Here is a 21,328-nt window from a genome sequence, read left to right as displayed (position 1 = left end):
TTTTTTCTTCAGTTGGTGAAACCTTCCACCTCACTTCCCCCACAACAATCCACCTTCAGCAAGCCAATTACTTTCATTTGTTTTCTGACAGTCAAAAACAGCAATTAAGCTTTTAAAAAAATCACCATCAATTAACAAACACTTAACTCTACCCATCCTGCTTCATAGATCACAGATGAGCTCATTGACCTACTGTATTTGAATTGACACCTCTCTTTGCCATCTAATAGTTTGTTGAGAACAAAGGGACAATTAGAAAGCACTGGCTAAGTGGTTTAAAACTGTCCCATTTGGGTCAAGTTGTGAAGCAATATTTTTGTTTGTTTTGATGATCAAAACAAGAGAAAGGCAAAGCGCATTTACTAAGTCACTGGTGTCAAATGAATTTCAGCAAGAAGCTAGCATGTGAAATGCTCATCAGAGGATGGCACCCAGAACACCCTGGGGAAGAAAATGGAGGTCCATGAAGACGCTGGCTAATGGGAGGGGGGAGCAGAGTAAGAATGGCCTTTCCCAGTCTTCATCCAAAATGAGGGCCAAGTGTCTCCATTTAGCTCCAGGCACAAACCTAAGAACTAGCTGGAATAATTAGACAGGACGCTAAGCTAATTAAAGACTTTTCACACGGCGAGGTGACATGTGATGGATAAAACTGGTGCAACCCCAGAGGACCAGACCTAGAACATGGCCCCAAGTCTTCCAAGTCTAGAATAGTCCAGAAAAATCTAGCAAAAACACAAGGGTTGGTGTTTGCATACTGGCCGGTAAGAAGCTCAAGTGTAAGGAGATGGTAGTTTAAATTGTCTATACATGCTGTACTTGGGTCCTCAAGGACTTAAATTTGTTATGCCAAATGAGTCATTAATAAGCATTGAAATGTTTTAAGTATTTAATCCAAGATAGAAAGAAATAACAATATGAACAGAACTCCACTTCATCTTACCACTCTGTCACCCACACCTGGGACAGACCAGCCTCCGGCAGTGCCCCCACCACTTCCGTGGCCACTGAAAGGAAACAGGCAAAGGCCTTTTCTGATCTTTTCTTGCCAACTGGATAGTGTTCTGCTAGGACAAACATCATAGGATTTTTGTTATTAGTGTTTTTTCTTTGTAAGGTTAAATATAAGCACAGTTGATCACTGAGTTAAGACCTGTGAGCTACCTTTTGCCTTAAGTGTCCTCTAATGAAAACTACAGAACTGCCTGCAAGATATGTATCCATAAAATAACGATCAAGTTGAAAACCCAGTGATCACAATCAACCAGGTTGCTGGTGAACCTTTGCCAGCTGAAGAAATTTAGGTGAAGAAACGTGGAATGATATCAACCCTGTGTGTGTGAATTCAAAGGATCTGTTTGGCACTGAGGTATTTTCTCCCATGATGTACTTTTTTTTTCTTCTGCAGACAGGGTCTCACTCTGTTGCCCAGGCTGGAGTGCAGTGGTGCAATGCCAGCTCACTGCAGCCTCCTGCTCCCAGATTGAAGTGATTGTACTGCCCCAGCCTCCCGAGTAGCTGGGACTACAGGTATGTGCCACCAAACCTGACTAATTCTTGTATTTTTAGTAGAGAAGGGGTTTCGCACATTGGCCAGGCTGATCTCAAACTCCTGACCTCAAGTGATCTGCTCGCCTCAGCCTCCCAAAGTGCTGACATTGCAGGTGTGAGTCGCCGCACCCAGCCTAGACATTCTTAATGAATCCCAGTAATGGCCAAGGAAGTTACCTCAGCAACTAACTCACAAGTGCTTCAGGATGTAAAAGGAAAACCAAAATTTCCTCATAGGATGAAAGGCATGTAACCAAGGAAGGTGCCTGTGGGGGTAGGGGAAGAGAGAGAGAGAGCAAGCGAGCGCGCAAGCAAAAATAAAGGGCCTCCCAAAGGAAATAACAACCAAAAACATTAAAAAAAAAAGCCACACATTCCCTTTTCCTATCTTGCTTTGGAATCTCAAGTGGGATCTTTGGGCTTTCAAGTGTTCTCCAAATTGGCTGGCCAGTCCAGGAACCCCCAGGGGACATGGATTCGGACCTTCAAGTTAGAAACTTACTAGGGAGGGGTGATTAAATAAAATTAAAGTTTTGGAACTAGATAGTGGTGATGGTTACAAAGCATTGTAAAAATACCTCAACTGTACACTTAAAAGTGGTAAAAATGGCAAATTGTTACATGTTTTAGCAGAGAATTAATAATGTACCAAAACCCACTGAATTGCACACCTTAAATGGGTAAATTGTATGGCATGCAAATTATATATCAATAAATCTGTTTTAAAAAACTTACATCCTGGTGTGATGGCTCACGCCTAATCCCAACACTTTGGGAGGCCAAGGCAGGTGGATCACTTGAGCCCAGGAGTTTGAGACAAGCCTGGGCAACATGGCAAAGGCTCATCTCTACAAAAAATACAAAAATTAGCTGGGTGTGGTGGCACATACCTGTAGTCTCAGCTACTCGGGTGGCTGAGGTGGGAGGATGGCTTGAGCCTGGGTGGATGAGGCTGCAATGAGTCTTGATTGTGCCACAGCACTCCAGCCTGGGTAACAGAGTGAGACCTTATCTCAAAAAATAAGAAATAAAAAACTTACTACGGAAAGAGACTGTGGCAAGAGCCTCACAAGGGGAAGCAGGAGCCTGACATTTTCTGATCACCTACAGAAACTGAGAGGGTTGGTTCTTCCATATTGGAAGGCACTTGGGTTCTGCCACTAGGGGATCATTGTCACTCTGCCTCTCTGAGGCTCAGTCTCATCATCTGATGTTATGGGTCATAACTGCCAAGGCTCCTTCCAGCCTTTCAATGCCAGGGAACAATATGTGAGTAGCAGACGACCCATCAACCTGTCCCCCCACATAAAAGCAAAACACAATAAGAAGACAAAATATTACAGGGGCTAAACACTACCAGAAGCAAGTTTAACAACTTTGTGCCCCAAAGCCCCTGCCTCTCCCTAGAAAGAAAGGCAACAGTTGTGTTAAGACATTCTCCATTCAAAGAGCAAAATGGTGAAAGACAGTGCCAAAGAGTCCTGTTCTCTAGTGACTTCTAAGTTCCTGCATAAAACAAAGACTGTGGTTACATACAGAAAACCTTATGTTCCAGAAAGACTGATGATGAAGTAAGGAAATGGTGCTCCAGCCATCTATGTTAATAAGCCCCAGGGGTTCCCCCAGGAGCAGGCTTCCTCAACCTCAGCATGACTGACATTTGGGGTCAGATAACTCTTTGTTGTGGTAGGGGGGGCTGGCCTGTGCATCATAGGATGTTTATCAGCACCCCTGACCTCCACCTAGTAGATGCCAGTAGACTGAGTCTCCACACCACCCCCACCCCCACCACTAGCTATGACAACCAAAAGTGTCTCCAGATATTGCTGTATCCCTCTGGTGGGGAGAATTGCCCCCCGTTAAGAATCACCACCAGAGAAAATTTTCTGTCTTAAAATGTGCAGTTCTTTGTTGACGCTATGTGATATATGTGGCGTCACCCTTCTCACCCACTATACCTGGTATGGGCCACCAGGAACTGTCAGCAAACAGACCCTGTCAACATGCTCTGCCCAGGGGACTTTACAGAATTGCAAACTCGCTCCTGGTGGTCCATAGTCATGGAAAATTGAAAGTTGTAACCGTACTTGGGTGAAAGAGTTACACATTCATTCATTAACATATGGCACTTACTGTCTGCCAGGCAAGGTGACAGGGCAATGGAGTTGAGGAGATCCAGTTGGAGATGGAGACTTAATACAAGAGGAAATGTTGTATCACTTTGCACTGCATGCCTGTATCAAAACATCTCATGTACCCCACAAATATATACACCTACTATGGACCCAAAAAAATTAAAAATAAAATTTTTTTTAAAGAGTATGGTACAGCACACCTTTGTAGCAGGCTCCCACAGATGCACAAGGGATGTGGGAGGCTGAAAAATGGCTCCCCAAAGATGGCCACATCCTAATCCCCAGAACCTGTGAATATGTTACCTTCCATGGCAACAGGAACTTTGCCCGTGTGATTCATTAGGCATCTTGAGAAGGGGAGGAGATCCTAGATTATCCAGGTGGGCCCGATGTCAAACAGTGGTCCTCATAAAAGGCAGGCAGGTGGCTCGGTGAAGGATAGAAGATGTGAGGAAGGAAGCAGAGGCTGGAAGACTGGGGTCACCAGTGAAGGAAGTATAGGCACTGCAGGCAGCCTCTAGAAGCCAGGCAAGGCAGGAAAATGAATTCCTCCAGTAAGAACGCAACCCTGCTGACACCTTGATATCGACCCAGTAAAATCCATTTTGAACTTCCGACCTCCAGAACTATAAGATTACACATTTGTGCTGTTTCAAGCCACGAGGTTTGCAGTGATTTGTTACTGCAGCAACAGCAAACTAAGGCTATAAGGCAGAGGAGAGAGTGACATCTGTTCCCCACGACGGGAACTACGTGGGTAAAGGCTTAGAGACCTGAATGAGCTTAGAACAAGCAAAGGCATCTGGTGGCTGTAACATTTCACAAAGGCTTCACTAAGGCATTCAGGATCTAAAGCATTTATAGAAGGGTAAACACATGGGGTCAATTCCAGAGCCACTGGGGCTTGACTGCAGATCAGAAGGGGCAGGAAAAGGGGAAGGAACAAGAGGAAATAGCAGCATCCCTATGGAAGTGGCAGGAAACATGGTGATACCCTCAACAAAAAGGGAAGTAAAAGAGGCAGAGCAGGTATCACGGAGGAGAAATGTCGAGCTTAGTTTGCAATATGCTCAGTCTGAGGCATTTAAGACACACCTGGGTGAAGTTAGCTAGGCGAGGGTACCAATGATAATCAGCGCAGCCAGCGTTAATCTTAGGCTTAACATGTGCACAAGAACATGATGACCAAACTGATGAGGTTCTTGCCCTCATGATGCTTACAGTGGGTGGGTCCTGAGCTTAGAACAGAGACCAAGACTGGGGACAGATGTGGGCATCGTCAATAGGTGACACCTGAATTGGCAAAGTGTTTGCGATCACTTAAGGACACACTAAACATAAGAGAACCAGGGATGACAGCATCCCACAGGTGGACAGGGGTGGAAAAAAAGGAGGGAGGAGTGTAGGAGAAATCAGGAACACACAGGGTGTTCTAGAAGACAAAGCGTTCCAGTCTTCAGTCTCAAAAGCTTCAGTGAAGTCAAACATGGTGAGGCCTGAGACCATGTATTTTGTGATTGGAGAAGGATCATTCCAGATAACCTTCGCATGATCCGTTTCTGGTACACAATCAAGGCAGTGCCAGAGGTCGGTGGTCCTGGTAAGTGTAAGGCAGGCTATGTGAGGAAAGGGGAAGAGCAGGACAAGCTGTCGCAAAAAACCAGCAGTGAAGAGGAGAGAAAGGTGAATGCAAGGTGTAACTTTAAGGCAGCTTTATGAATAAACTGTAAAAATCTAAACAGAACCAAAGATAGAATCTTCCCAAGGAGGGACAGGGCGGTTGACTATGAACACATGGTTATCCAAGAGAAACCAGGAAAAGTCAGGTCCACCACAGGGCAGTGTAATGGACAGAATAACATTCCCTCCCCAACCCCCACCCCCCATATGCCTACATCCTAAAGTCCAGGATGTGTGAATGTTAGGCTACAAGGCAAAGGGGAGTTAAATTTACTGATCAGGGGGCCTGGAGATGGGGAGATGATCCTGGAATATCTAGGTGGACCCAGTGTCATCACGGGAGTCCATACACGTGGAAGAGGGGGTAGAAGAGTCAGTAACAATGATGACATGTGAGAAAGAGCTGCCCAGCCATTGCTGGCTTTGGATAGAGGAAGAGGCCACAAGCCAAGGAATGCGGATTCTGGAAGCTGGAAAAGGCAAGGAAAGGGATTCCCTCCTACAGCCTCCAGAAGGAATGTAGCTCTACTGACTTCGTGATTGTAGCCCAGTGATGGATGATAAACTTGTGATGTCTCCGGGCACTAAGTTTATGGTAGTTAGAGCAGCAATCAGAAATGAACACAGGTACCAGGTATAGAAAATCATAAACAAATATTACACACTGGAATAATGCAAACAGTGTATCTTAAAGTCCCCTCTAAAGAGGATGGAGGGAAAAGGATTCTGCGAAGTGCCTGTGTGATACTCTGGTAAAGTCCCAGAGACTAATACTGAGCGGCTGGCTAGTGTCACTGATGCCCAGGTGTTGGAGGTCTGCTTGGATTGGATTCATGGAAGAATCCACACTGAACCGTCTTAACACCACAAGAAGTTTGTTTTGAAGTAGGAATATGTCTTTCTCCTTCTCCTAAGGTTAATGTGTCACTTATAACTTCATCATATGAACAGAGAGCCTTGTGTACCACAGTGAACCACGAGCTCTGGAGGTCAGCTTTCTCAACTGTAAGGCAAGGAGGGGTTCCACACTTGACTATGATCAGAACCACCTGGAGGGCTCATGAAAATGCAGGTTGCTGGGCCCCATCCCCAGCATTCCTGATTCAGGAGGTGTGCTGGAATGAAGCCAGAGAATACGTGTCTCTAAAGGGCTGCAGGGGAGGCTGTGCTACTGGCCTGGGAACCACCCTCTGAGAAGCAAAGCATTAGAGGCTCTCCTTCTCTAACACTGTGAGGATTTGTTCTGTATCTTTCCCATTAGCACTGACTTCTTGGTCCCCAACAGCCTGCTCTTGCACTGTCACTCTCTCTTCCCCTAGTATAGCATTTCAGATGTCCATTGTGCTTAACATTGAACAACCGTCCAGGCTAGACCTGGCTGATATGAAGTAGCCACAGATATACCTACAAAGCCATTTTCCTCCCCTACTGCCTCCTATTCCCTGCCCCTGCCCATTACATAGTTAACTCGAAGAAAGAGCAGTTCTTCTAACTGGGAGCTGGCCGTGCACTCGCAGCTGGGCCTGGGTGTCCCGTTAAACAGAAACAATTCCCTATAAAACCAACATCAGACAAGGCCACTCTGTGAAAAGGATGGGATAAGATGAAAACAAGATCACACAGTAATCATATCTGAACATGGACAAAACATGTACCTTGTCCAAAACACAAACATGACAAAACATCTCCCAATCCTGGCTAATACAAATGACGGCTGCTGCTTTACCAACCATAGCTGTAGCCTGCCTCTAATTTTCCCCACTTCTAGAGAACATTTGTTAAAATATCCAATCACAGAATTCTCCCTGGTAGCACCCAATTCAAAGTAATGTCCAGCTTCCTTAAACGTTTCCCCAAGCCACCTGACACAGGTGCAAGTCGTCTAAGTCATCCTTCCTTGCAACATCTTACTGAGATGCCCCAAGGTTCCCATTGTGTCCATTCTCCCTCCCTGCCACAAGAACCAGTTGTGGCTGGAGGGCAGCAATGACTCATACTCAACCAGATTTCTGCTCAAACACGATCTCCTCTAAGACACTGTCCTTGGCACTCTCCAGGCTAAGTCAGATTGGCCTTTTCCACTCTTCTTTTATGCACTCCCATGGCTTTAGGCTACATATTGCCATGCGCATTGCATTCAAGTCAGCCTCCATTAGACTGAGAAGCCCAAACAGTCACGCCTCTGCTCGGCACCTGTTCTTAGCACAGTGGGTATGCAAAGCGGGTAAACATTGGACGGATGGATAGATGAACAAATACTACTGTATGTAACATACATTAAAACAACTACAAACTCAAGAGTTGATGAGAGAATGTCAGTAACGCCAAAAGAACTGAAGTAGTAAGAGAAGAAACCACCAAGGTCTGTGCAACCAGGGCCACAGTAAGCTTTTGCTTGTGCCAAGATGGACAGAAGTGGGTAAAGCTCATGTACAACTAAGGTGGGAGCCTTTTAAGACATTTGTAGAGACCAACCCATTATGTTCCTTTTAACTTTAGTTTAGCATACAGCAGTCTACTGCCAATACAATAAATACATTGCTAAAGGCTATCCCAACTTTGTTTTTACTCTGGAATTATTTAAACAGAAATCATTTGCTGGGCTTGCAAACCCTTCACTACTCACAGATTTAGGTAACCATAATATTTGTGTAATTGTAATTGTAAGAGGCTTTCTCTGTGTCTGGCACTGTAGGCATGCATCGCCTAGCAAGTTCAGAGGGTACATTTTGATGGGCTTTTATAAGAGGTCATTTTGCAACTAACCAACTTCACTTCAGGGTTAGGGATTTGGTTATTTTCTGTTATTTTTCAGAAAACAAACTGTAAGATACAGTTTTGCTGTGTTATCCATCAACAGAAAACTCGTTGTCAGGCCACATAAGAATATAAGTATATCAGAATCAGGCACAGTGGTGTGAGCCTGCAGTCCCAACTACCTGGGAAGATCTCTTCAGTCCAGGAGTTCGAATCCATCCTGGGCAACAGAGTGAGACCCTCCCTCTTAAAAAAATAAATAAATAAATAAAATTGCATCAAATTGATAAACTGGATAAATCTGAAAACCAGAGACTTGGAGGAAGGGGTGTGCCTCTGTGTGCACACACACAACCTCAGCCCATTAGATCACTCCATTGGAAGACATACAGAATGAAGGATTAAATAACCATACTTCATTACAAATACACTGCTGGAGATGCTTTCAAGAGAGCACGTGATCTTTAGCCATAAAGTACTACAAGCGCCTTAAATCCCACCATAAACATGAATTAAATTACATTTATTTTGATATTATCACCTCTAAGTATTAACTCCTGAAATAAATGAAAATCAATGCCCCCTCCCCCTGTAATAAAGGTTATAATAAAGATAAAGTTTGAAAAGACTAACAGCTACAGGAGCACTCTATTTTTCTTAGGAAGTTCTGAAGAACGAAAACAGTTCAAATCTGAAAAACAGGTCTGTTTCTTCTTAAATGAAACTCAGTCCCGTTCTCATTGAGATACAGAAAACACAATCCGACCAAGGGAGAAGATGTTTGGATCTAAATTCTTTTTGTGCATGCATAACCCTCTCGGTGACCCACCCAAAATGAAAGGTGATCAAAACATAATTTTTGGTTACCTCGGGAGAAATTCATCCATTACTAAAGTGGCCCGTAAAGTTTAAAGTATATACTTCTGCCAACGAACTAAATCATCTTAGGGGCAAAGCAAAACAAGAGTGAGTTAAGGGTTCTGTCCCGCGAAGAGTAGGAGGATTTCATGCCCCTTATGCATTCATTCAACAAATATTTAGGTCCTGCTCTGTGCCAGACACCAAAAAGGGCTGAGCAAACTATGCAACATTGTGCTGTCCCTATGGTCATAGAGCTTACAGTACAGGAGATAACTATTACGCACAAATATGTAACACTGCTATGAAAGAAAAAGGTGCTGTATGAGAAAATATAATGGGAACCAATTTAGACTGGGGGTGGCAAGAGGGATCAGAGAAAGGCACTGTGAAAAAAGTAACATTTAAGCCAAGAAGCCAATAGATTACCACTACTTTAGAAAAGGAAAACCTTTTTTTGACAAATGACCACAAATGGGATTTTAACTTTGCCTGTCAACAACGGACTGAGTTAAACCTCCTCTTTTCCAATGCTTCAGGCTTTCTGAGCATGCTGACTAGTGTACTGGAATCCTATTACCTGAACACAGAAAGGTCTCATTTTATTATTATTATCATCTGCAGCCTTCCTATGCTTGGCCTAAGAACACCCAAAAATAATCTGCCAGAGGCTGAAAAACAGAGGGTGGCTGTCAGCAAGAACATTATCTGGGTAGACCAAACATTTAATAGCCCAAGTAATAAGTCCCTTGCCATTAAAGTGGAAGCTTCTCTGGGCAGCAAGGTGGTTCCAATGCTCCGGGGTCTAAATCAAATGGGACCCAGGGGGCCTAAAGGTTAGTTGGCTACTTGGAACTGATGTTTGTTTGCTCAGTAAATCAAGGACCGGATTACCATTTCCAGGTCCCAGACCCTGCAGACTTAGAGGACGGTATGGGAAGAGGCCTTTTAGCATCACGGAGCAGAGAGATCGCTAGCTGGTTAGGCTGGAGGAAGGCAGCAGCGAGAGGGTAGGGGCCTGGAGGGAGCGGGGCGCAAAGAAAGGAGCCTCAGGTGCTCCGGCCCCCGGGACTGCGAGCCAGGCCTGGCACTGGGGCGTTTCCCGCCCCACCCCCCCCAACCCTGTCGGCCCCCAGCAAAGGCAACCCACCCCCTCCAAGACCGCGAGGTTCTAACTTCCCCCGAAGCAGGACCAGGAGAGCACCAGCAGCCCGACGACACAGCCGGAGCCCACCAGGTTCGGGTACCCGTGACCGCAGCGCAGATGAGGGCGCGCTCGGGTGCAAAAAAAGGCCAAGACAAAACTCTCCCCGCCCACCCGAAAAGCCAACCACACCCCCTGCAACCCTCAGCCGGAGCGGCCTGGGGCCAGCCCCCGTGATTCTCCGCCCAGGCCCCCACGGGTTTCCGTCGGCGCGGCGCGCGGGCTCAGCGGGGACACGGGCGCAAGTGGGAGTGAATGGGAGTGCGCCAGGCAGACGAGGGCGGCCACTGCGTAGTCTCCCGCCTGGACCCTGCCCCCGGGACGCCCTCCCGGGCCCTGCAGTTCTAGGACGGGCGCGCCGCCCCCAGGCTGAGGTGGACGCTTGGACGCAGGCGGCCCCCACTCACCCATTGGCGTCGAGCCGGGCCGGGCCGCCGAGGCAGCGTGAAAGTTGGCGGAGGCGGGCGTGGGGGTCGGGGCGCCGAGATCAGGGCGCGGGGAACCAAGCTCGGGGGTCTGGACGCGGTGGCGGCTGGGCGGGCTTCTTCCTCAGTGGCGGCGACGGCGGCTCAGCGCCGCCCGCTGCTGCCTCTGCCGCTGCTGCCCCGGGGCGACTCCTGCTGCTGCTGCTGCATCGCGGCCCAGTGCGCCCGGCTACGCCGGGTTTCCTGCTCCCCGTGAGTGGAAATTGCGAAAAAAAAAAAAAAAAAAAAAAAAAAAAAGCGCCGCCCAGCCCAGCGCCCGGCAGCCGCGGCCGCGCCGCCCGCTCTCCCCTCCTCCTCAGCGCCGCCGCTAGGCTCCAGCAGCTCCGCCTGCCGGGGACGCGGGGCCGCCGGGCGGGGGCGGGGCCGGAGAGGGGCGGGGCCCGGGCCGCGTCGGGGCAGGCGCCGGGGGCGTCCCTGCGGCTGAGGCGCTCAGGCGCCCTCCTCAACGCCCACGCCGAAGGGACCCTGCTCCGCACGGCTGCCACCCACCCGTGGCGGCTGGGCTGACGCCCCGGGAAGTGCCGCGAGACTCCTCGAGACCGGAGGAGAGGGGCTCAGTGGAGGAGGGGCGTGGGAGTGCAGGGGCACGTGGAGAAGGAGAAGGGGGCTGAGCGGGAGGGGGCGACGAGAGGAGAACGGGCTGGGGAGGGAGAACAGGGCAGGCCAGGGGCCAGACGCCTGCCCAGGGTGATGGCAGGTGACCCTGGGGCATCGAGGCATTCAGGAATGAGGCTTCCCGGGGGGGTGTTGCGGGGGAAGGAAAAGGGTCCCTTGGCAGGGAGAGAAACGCGGCGTCCCTTCGGCGCGGCGTGGGAACGCAGGTAGGCCAGGTGCGAGTTCCGCACAGAGGAGGCGGTGGCACCAACGTGGGGAAAAACGGGCGAAGGTCGCAGCGGGGCGGAGGGGACGCATCGCCTTGCAGGGACCCGCCTAAGCCCCGCCCCAGTGCCTGGGCCAGGTGGGGTTCGGGTATTCAGGAATGTTTCCAAGGTCTGGTGTTCCCAGGAATCCTCTGAGATCAGGGCTGGCTCCCTCCCCAGGAGGCATCATTGTGCCTTGTTGACCCCTAGACCTGGACGGCCGACCCTTGAGTGGGCGCTAAAATGGTAACAGAATCCGCGGGCATTCGTGGGCAATTCAGAAGCTCCGTTTTGGGTCCATTCACCACCACACCTTTCACCATAGATACTCTGCCTGCCACCACATTCCTCTACCGGCCCGTTATTTCCTTTTCCCTTTCCACCATCTGGTGGTAGGAATTGATAGTGAAATACATGGGAAACGTTGAGGCAAAGAGCACATAAGACAAAAGAGAAATTAGATCAATGGCTCCTGAAAATGGTGGAGGCTGAGGGCTAGTGGATCAAAAGGGACAAATGAAAGCCGACCCCCTACCCAAGAGAGGGGCTGTCTCCATACCTCACCTATGATGGTGAGGCAACTCTTGTTTGAGGTGTTTTTTTAAAAAAAAACCTCAAAGTCAGGGTCTTGCCAACAGGAGATCAGTAGCATCATCTTTCTAAATATCGTTCATATGTGTCAGATCGATCGAAATTGACTAATCAAGGGACAGGAGGCCCATCCACACGGAGGCTGCAATTGAAGTCCTAGTGTCATCAACATCAGACTCCTTAAGAAGGGATCAGAGAACACGGAGATTAAGAATGTGAAGTAGGCCAGGTGTAGTGGCTCACGCCTGTAATCCCAGCACTTTGGGAGGCCCAGGCGGGCGGATCACCTGAGGTCGGGAGTTCGAGACCAGCCTGAACAACATGGCAAAACCCCGTCTCTACTAAAAATAGAAAAATTAGCCCGGTGTGTGGCAGGCATCTGTAACCCCAACTACTTGGGAGACTGAGGCATGAGAACTATTTGAACCCAGGAGGTGAAGGTTACAGTGAGCCAAGATGGCACCACTGCACTCCAGCCTGGGTGACAGAGTAAAACTCCTCAAAAAAAAAAAAAAAACTACTCAAATATTCCTGCTCCAGGCACCCTGGTGCCTCACTCATTGCAGGTCTTGTCATATCATGTTCTAATCAGGGCAATCAGGCCTTCTGATACTATCTTAGAGTTGACAAACACTGAAACTCAGAGCTTGGATAAACGCTCTGCTATTGGGACTTTTTTGTCCCCCAGCCCCTGGTTGGTATGGGGGTCTGCACAATTCCAGAGGTGGTTCTCTTTGCTAAGCCCAGGATCAGTGGGTCATCCTAACCTACTCTCTCAAAGAGCCTCAGATCCCTGAAAGTGACGAAGCACATTTCAACATGGAAACAGTCGTGCTGGCCTTTCAGTGGACTGGTATCTGGGGTGCTAAAGATTCTTGGCTAGCAGCCCAGTGCATTCTCACAGCAATGAGTCAAAAGTCTTTGAACATTGTTGATGACACCTTCCCATAGCTGAACTTACCCAGGCGTCAGAGAGGCCGCTATACCTAAACCAGCAGACGGGGTGCTGAATTCCATGGGGCTCAAAGAAAAAGAAAAAATCAGCAGTTTCTCTTATGTCCTGCTTGGTCTCTCTGTCCTGTGTGGAGAAGACAGTCTTCTCACTGAATTTTATTTCCAACTTCACGCAGGTGAAGACAGATCACTTGAAGTTTGGTAGGGGGGTTGTTTTGGTTTTTGTCTCTTTTTTTTTTTTTGAGACAGGGTCTCACTGTCACCCAGGCTGGAGGTAGTGGCATGATCTTGGCTCACTGCAGCCTCAATCTCCTGGGCTCAAGTGATCCTCCCACCTCAGCCTCCCAAATAGCTGGGACTACAGGCACGCACCAACTCACCCGGCTAATTTTTGTATTTTTTGTAGAGATGGGGTCTCACTATGTTGCCCAAGCTGGTCTCAAACTCCTGGGCTCAGCTGATCCTCCCCTGCCTCAGCCTCCCAAATGCTGGGATTACAGGATGAGCCACTGCACTTGATCCGCTTCAAGTTTTGAGTCTTCTTTAGTCTCTGGTCTATTTTAAGGTATACCTTTCCTTCTTGGACTGGAATGCGGTGTCGCTCCTCCTTGATCTCCTTCCTGTATGGTCAAATTTGCATTACCACAAAAGAAAGACTGATGGCAAGACAACATTTTTGAAAATCCCTGAGCTGTGCCCTAATTTTATTTTGTTTTTTTATTTTTTTTATTTTTGAGATGGAGTTTCACTCTTGTTGCTTAGGCTGGAGTGCAAAGGCAGGATCTCGGCTCACTGTAACCTCTGCCTCCAGGGTTCAAGTGATTCTCCTGCCTCAGCCTCCTGAGTAGTGGGATTACAGGCATGCACTACCACGCCCAACTAATTTTGTATTTTTATTAGAGAAAGGGTATCACCTTGTTGGCCAGGTTGGTCTCGAACTCCTGACCTCAGGTGATCCACTCGCCTTGGCCTCCAAAAGTGCTGGGATTACAGGAATGAGCCACTGCACCTGGCCATGTGCCCTAATTTTAATGCCTTAACTAAATGAAGTTGTGGTGAGTCTATCCAAAACACTATACATCGTTTTTCATTTTAAGGTTCTCTGAATTATGAAAATGAACATTCCATTTTTTCACTTATTGTTTAGTTCTTCTGAATTGTTCCTTTTGTCCTTTCATTTTTCCTTGGATAAACTTTTGCTGACCAGCACAAGGGAAGTTAACATCAAGATTCAGATCCAGCTGCTGACATGAATAGATGCATAATTTCTCATCCTGCCTCCCTCCTACAAGAGTATCTTTTAACACAATGGTTAATGCAATATTTTAAATGATGTGAATTCATCTCATGAATATTTCTAGAGAAATAGGATTTTATTTAATACCACATCTTTGTCCCACTGAACTCCCATTTCCACCAGAGGAGATTATGCATTTTGGAGTAGAAAGTATCGGAGCTGTTACACTTAAAATGATATCATATGACTTAAAGGGCACTGCTGTGTTGCTCAGTAGTAATGTATTTTTGGATAAAAACTGAAGGTGTGGCCAGACATGGTGGCTCACACTTGTAATCTCAGCACTTTGGGAGGCCGAGGCAGGTAGATCACTTGAGCCCAGGAGTTTCAGACCAGCCTGGACAACATAGTGAGACCCGGTCTCTACAAAAAAAAAAAAATACAAAAATTAGTCGTGTGAGGTGGCACACACCTGTAGTCCCAGCTACTCAGAAGACTGAAACGGGAGGATCACTTGAGCCTGGGAGGTTGAGGCTGCAGTGAGCCGTGACTGCATCACTGCATTCCAGCCTGAGTCACAGAACAAGACCCTGTCTCAAAAAAAAAAAAAAAAAATTGAAGGTGGGTGAGCCTCTGCCTTCATACTTGCTCTCTCTGAGTACTTGGACTTAACATCTGTAATTTGCATATAATAAACAATGGTTTGATAACCTTTAATATCATCTTTACATTAATATAAATTACATGTTGAGTGCTTTACAAAAGACAGTCATTATATAGTGCTTCTAATGAGCTTTATGGAGAAATGTAAAAATCTCACAGTGCCAGAAAGTAAAGATGTGCTCAACAGAGGCGCCAGGGCACAGCAGAAGGGCACAACCCCAAAGGGCTCCCAAAGGCTGGAGCAATTCAAAGGATAAAATAAATAACGATTGTATTGGAATAAAATTAATATCTTTGAGTCTATAGAAATACAACTAAATAACTGACTAGGGGAAAATATTAAGGAGAAGGGACAAGTCTTCCTTACAGAGGAATTCCAATTAAAGTGTAGAAGAAATGAGAGAAAGGGAAAAGCATCATTAGAACATCACAGTGACCGCTGACATAGGCATGATCAACTACCGTTTTCCTTAAGGAGAAACAGGATACTTGCATAGCCTCAAAGTATTTTCCCTAAAATAAATATGTCTTAATATTTAAAGTGGGGGAAATAGTAACTTTACTTGGAGAACTCTGGCAAACAGCACTTTTTATATATACACATATATATAAAGTATATATATATATGTACTTTAAGTTCTGGGATACATGTGCAGAACGTTCAGGTTTGTTACATAGGTATAGGTATACACGTGCCATGGTGGTTTGCTGCACCCATTAACCCATCATCTACATTAGGTATTTCTCCTAATGCTATCCTCCCCTAAACCCCCCACCGCCAAACAGGCCCTGGTGTGTGATGTTCCCCTCCCTGTGTCCATGTGTTCTCATTGCTCAACTCCCACTTATGAGTGAGAACATGTAGTGTTTGCTTTTCTGTTCCTATGTTAGTTTGCTGATAATGATGGCTTCCAGCTTCATCCATATCCCTGCAAAGGACATGAACTCAACCTTTTTTATGGCTGCATAGTATTCCGTGGTGTATGTGTGCCACATTTTCTTTATCCAGTCTATCACTGATGGGCATTTGGGTTGGTTCCAAGTCTTTGCTTTTGTGAGTAGTGCTTCTTTTGAGAAGTGTCTGCTCACTTTAAGCAAGCAGTCATGGCTGTATGCTGATGGCTTTTTTTTCTTTTTTTAGACAGGGTCTCACTCGGTCTCACTCAGTCACCCAGGCTGAAGTGAAATGATGCAATCTCCACTCACTGCAACCTCCACTTCTTGAGCTCAAGCTCAAGAGATTCATATACCTCAGGTGTTCACCACCATGCCCTGCTAATTTTTGAACTTTTAATAGAGATGGGGTTTTGCCATGTTGGCTGGTCTTGATCCCCTAGCTGAAGTGATCCACTTGTCTCGACCTCCCAAAGTGCTGGGATTACAGGTGTGAGCCACCTCGCTGGGCCTGATGGTTTTGAGGCAGGCGTTTCTGTTCCTCCTTGGCATCATGTACGCTGTGTTAAAGGTAACTGATATCTAGATCAAAAGCCACAGAAATATTAATAACAAATGTCTTGCTCTATTATGTTTACCTGGCTTGATAGCCTCTCTTAGAATGACCCACTCCATTCCCTCTTTTTCTTTTTCAGTAAATCTTTTTTAACAAATCTAAGAGGACTGGGTTTACCTGCTCTGTAGAGATGAACAAACGAATCGTATCAGAGCAGTAGATGACTTATGAAACAGCTAAACCATGACCTTCTTTACAAGGTTTGTGGGAAAGCCTCACTTTGTAAACAAAGGAAAACACAAAGGAAGAAACTAGAAAGTGAGACGTGTATGTCCACAATGCTACAAAACTGGAATAGGGTGTTCTCGTTTAAAAATCCAAAGAATGCCTGAGTAATCAACTTCCAAGCTGACCAGTCACACGAGCTTGTATCTAAAGTGCGCATAAAGAGCCCCGGTGCACAGACAAACTTGCCAAGAACATTTTTCCATCCTTTTCCACAGCACTGCTTTCTCTAAGAAAATAGTAAATTGAGAGAACACTCCTAGGAGATTAAGAAAAAACATGGTTTCTACTGTTTTCTACCCATCTTGCTGGTTCTCTTCCCCCACCAAAATCACAAGGGGTCATGTGTAAGGAATTGTGTTTTCACAATTAAAAGGCAAATCAAATGATAATCAAAAAAGTTTCCAAAGTGCCAGACATTAATTTAACATCATATGTGTGAAATATGTATTGTAACAAATGTTAACATTAGGCCAGGCATGGTGGCTCACACCTGTAATCTCAGCACTTTGGGAGGCCTAGGCGGGTGGATCACCTGAGGCCAGGGGTTCAAGACCAGCCTGGCCAACATGGTGAAACCCCATCTCTACTACAAATATGAAAATTAGCCAGATGCCATGGTGCGCGCGTGTAACTCCAGCTGCTTGGGAGGCTGAGGCAGGAGAGTCATTTGAACCCTGGAGGTAGAGGTTGCAGTGAGCCGAGATTGTGCCACTGCACTCCAGCCTGGGAGACAGAGCAAGACTCCATCTAAATAAATAAATAAATAAAGGTTAACATTAAATAGAAAAATGGCATTTAACATAGGAATACTATATCAACAGGCCAATTTTAAAAAATGGAAACTGATAAACTAATCATAGGAGGCTTTTGATCTCATTGGCAATGAAAATTTAAAAGTAGGAATTGACTTGCAAAAATAGTTTCTCTTTTTGTCCCTGAAGCTTTAGGAGAAGTTAAGCTCAAGGGCTCCGTCACAAGCTGGGTTCCTTTGGAGCTCAGCCTCCAGGCTGCACAGACATTGGCCTGCATTCCTCACAGAGGGAAAAACAAGTGAGGATGTGCAGAGTCTGTGGAACAGATGGCATTTTTCGAAGGGTTTCCTGTGGAAGGGGCAGGAGTGTAGTCAAATGTCTGGTTCTAAATGGCTTCTGTGCCAGGGCCAAAGCGAACAAGAGCCTGCAGGCAATGGGTAGAAGCACAGGTTTCTTTTTTCTTTTTCTTTTCTTTTTTTTTTTCTTTTTGAGACAGTCTTGTTCTGTCGCCCAGGCTGGAGTGCAGTGGCACAATCTTGGTTCACTGCAACCTCCACCTCCTGGGCTGAAGCGATTCTTCTGCCTCAGCCTCCCAAGTAGCTGGAGTACAGGTGTGCGCCAACACACCTGGCTAATTTTGTATTTTTAGTAGAGACAGAGTTTCACCATGTTGGCCAGGCTGGTCTTAAACTCCTGGCCTCAATCAGTCCGCCCACCTCGGCCTCCCAAATGCTGGGATTACAGGTATGAACCACCATGCCCAGCCTGGAGTACAGATTACTAAGCAGACTGTCTTTAGGGAGGTAACTGGTGAGCTCTGTGGAGACAGGACTGGAGGAAGAGCTTGCAGGTAGGAGGCCAGGAACAGGCCATAGGTGGTACGGGCAAGAAATATAATGGCATTGATATTGACAAAGAGGAGAGGTTACATTCTAGAGCCATTTTTGAAATACATTTGACAGGTTCTGAAGAGGCAGTGGATTTGGGGAAAGGATAGGGAGCAAAGATGGAGGATTCAATAGAAATGTTTTGTTAGTTGGCTTGGAAGCTGGATAGGTGGAGAAATCAACTAAGTGGAGAAGGAACTTTTTGTTGGGGTAGGGATGTGGAGGAGATAATGGATTCAAATTTGAATGTTATTAAGAGTGAATACAGCTAGGCTCAGTGGCTCATGCCTGTAATCTCAGCAGTTTGGGACAGCAAGGTGGGTGGATTGCTTGAGTCCAGGAGTTTGAGATCAGCCTGAGCAACACGGCGAAACCCCGTCTCTACAAAAACAAAAACAAAAAAATGCAAAAATTAGCCAGGGGTGGTAGCGTGTGCCTATAGTCCCAGCTACAAGGGAGGCTGAGGTGGGAGGATCACTTGAGCCTGAGAGGTTGAAGCTGCAGTGAGTCAAGACTGTGCCACCGCACTCCAGCCTGGGTGACTGAGCAAGACCCTGTCTCAGAAAAAAAAAAAAAAGTGAATACGAAAGGGAATGAAGTATTGATTTATGCCACAACAAGGTTGACCCTTGAAAATATGATGCTAAGTGACAGAAGCCAGTTGTCAAAAGCTACCTATTATATGGTCCCATGTATATGAAATGTCCAGAAAAGGCAAATCCATAGAAACAGAAAGTAGACCAGTGGTTGCCAGTGGCTGGGGGAATTGAGGAGTGACAGCTAATGCGTACAGGGTTTCATTCTGGGGTGACATAATGTTCAAAATTGTGTTGATGGTTGCACAACTCTGTGAATATACTAAACATTGTTGAATTATACACTTTAAAATGAGTGAATTGCCGGGCACAGTGGCTCACGCCTATAATCCCAGCACTTTGGGAGGTCAAGGTGGGTGGATTGCCTGAGCTCAGGAATTTGAGACCAGCCTGCCCAACATGGTGAAACCCCGTCTCTACTAAAAATACAAAAATTAGCTGGACGTGGTGGCACAGGTGTGTAATCCCAGCTACTTGGGAGGCTGAGGCAGGAGAATTGCTTGAACCCGGGAGGCAGAGGTTGCAGTGAGCCGAGATTGCACCACTGCATTCCAGCCTGGTGATAGATTGAGACTCCGTCTCAAAAAAAAAAGGGATGAATTGTATAATATGCAAATTGTATCTCAATAAAAGCTGTTATGGTTTTTAAAAGAATGATCATGGTTACAGCATTTTGGTATAGGAAGGTGCAAAGGTTCTGGAGATGGATGCTGGTGATGGTCGTGCAACGATGTGACTGTATTAAACACCACTGAACTGTACGTTAAAAAATGGTTACAATGGTAAATTTTGTCATGTATATTTTAGCACTAAAAGAGAGTGAATACATACGTGATTGGTGGGTTAGATGGGGCTGGTGGAGACGATATTCCCTGTGTTTTAACTACTCCAATAATAACCCCATACTGCTTCCCAAACAGGAAATCAATATTACAATAACCACTACCCCATCACCTCGGGGTTCAGAGAAACCAAGACCAGTGGCCTGAGCTGACGGTGAGACATCACAGTCATCCCCTAGACTGTGAAGGCCCCAAAGCAGACAGTCAACCTCAGATGAATCCTCAAGCCCCAGAGGCCATGGGACTTAATTGAAAAGTCTCTGAACCAGGAGCTCACTTAATAAGAGATGGCACAACCCTTTTCTAGCACAACTTATTAAATAGAGTCAGTCAAATCAAGTTCCTCTTCTCAAAAATAATTACAGACCAGCCAGAGGCAAAAGTGGGAAGTAAGTCAGGTTCATCTTGTTTGTTTTGCTCGCCAGTCCTGAGTTTAGGATTCTATTCCCCAGCTGAAGTTTTCTTTTCTGGACCACAGAGGCTCTCAAAGTGTGGTCCTCAGCCCAGCGGCAGCTGCATGTGAGAACTTGTTAGAGATGCATGCTGGGGACCCCACCCCAGGCCTTCTGGGTCAGTATCTCTGGGGCTGGGACCCAGTGACCTGTGTTTTGATCAGCAGCTCAAATGTGAGAATCTGGCTGTACCTCAGCTCCTCAGAGCCAAGGTGAACGCTCTGTCATCTGATGAACTGCTTGGTCCTTGGCCATGAAAATGGGCTCAAGGGAGCTACCAGTGGCGCATAGCCCTGAGCTGGTAAAACTGACTTGTTTTGTAAAATATATTCGTATCATTATCATTACAAAAGTAATCTACATTCAGTATTTTTAAAAATAAAACAGTACAGGCACAGTGGCTCACACCTGCAATCCCAGCACTTTGGGAGGCCAAGGCAGGAGGATTGCTTAAGCCTAGGAGTTTAAGGCCAGCCATAACAACATAATGTGATCCCATCTCTATAAAAATAAAATAGTAAAAAGCATGGTGGCATGTGCCTGTAGTCCCAGCTACTCAGGAGGTTGAGGTGGGAGAATTGCTTGTGCCCACGAGGCCAAGGCTGCAGTGAACGATGATCACATCACTATCCTCCAGCCTGAGTGACAGAGCGAGACCCTGTCTCAAAAATAAAATAAAATAAAACATTAAAGGAGGAGAGAGATCCAAGATGGCCGATTAGGAGGAACTCGCGATTGCAGCTCCGAGAGAAAGCGCAGAGGGTGAGTGGACGCCACATTTCCAGACGGATTTTTACTGCCCACAGACCAGGAGATTCGCAGGGGGAAGAGCACCATAGGTCGCCAGTGCTGTTGGATTGAGCAGCGCGGCCGCTAGGCCTGCTTCCTGAGGTAGGGAGCAGCGGCTCCTTATGCAGAGTGAGTGCGACTGAGTCCCCTGTAAGCCAGCAAGGGGAGCTGAAACAGGGAGTCAAGCCAGGAGATTCCCCGGGCAAAAACGCGCCATGAATCTTAGAGCCGCCGCTTCAGCTGACGCAACGGCTCACAGGGCAGCGGATTTTTACTGCCCACAGACCAGGAGATTCA

General features: G+C 46.7%; 1 protein-coding gene across 5 annotated transcripts in view; it reads right to left on the bottom strand.

Annotated features, from left to right (window-relative positions):
• The window catches only part of SH3KBP1 (SH3 domain containing kinase binding protein 1), a 384,957-nt gene extending 374,080 nt beyond the window's left edge, over positions 1-10,877 (bottom strand). For 4 of the 5 annotated variants that reach the window (XM_064364467.1, XM_064364472.1, XM_012434029.3 and 1 more), the window contains exon 1: positions 10,593-10,877. In XM_064364467.1, coding sequence (XP_064220537.1) covers positions 10,593-10,596 — 4 coding nt within the window. In that variant the 5' untranslated portion in view covers positions 10,597-10,877. The remainder of the gene's footprint in view (positions 1-10,592) is intronic. The other variant, XM_064364477.1, reaches the window with a different exon arrangement.
• Between the last annotated feature and the right edge of the window lie 10,451 nt (positions 10,878-21,328).

The sequence above is a fragment of the Aotus nancymaae genome, unplaced genomic scaffold (genome assembly GCF_030222135.1).
Source record: "Aotus nancymaae isolate 86718 unplaced genomic scaffold, 86718_ANA_hifiasm-v0.15.2.pri h1tg000058l, whole genome shotgun sequence".
NCBI lineage: Eukaryota > Metazoa > Chordata > Mammalia > Primates > Aotidae > Aotus > Aotus nancymaae.
The sequence above is the reverse complement of the archived record's forward strand: the minus strand, read 5'-3'. Positions and strand labels throughout refer to the sequence as shown.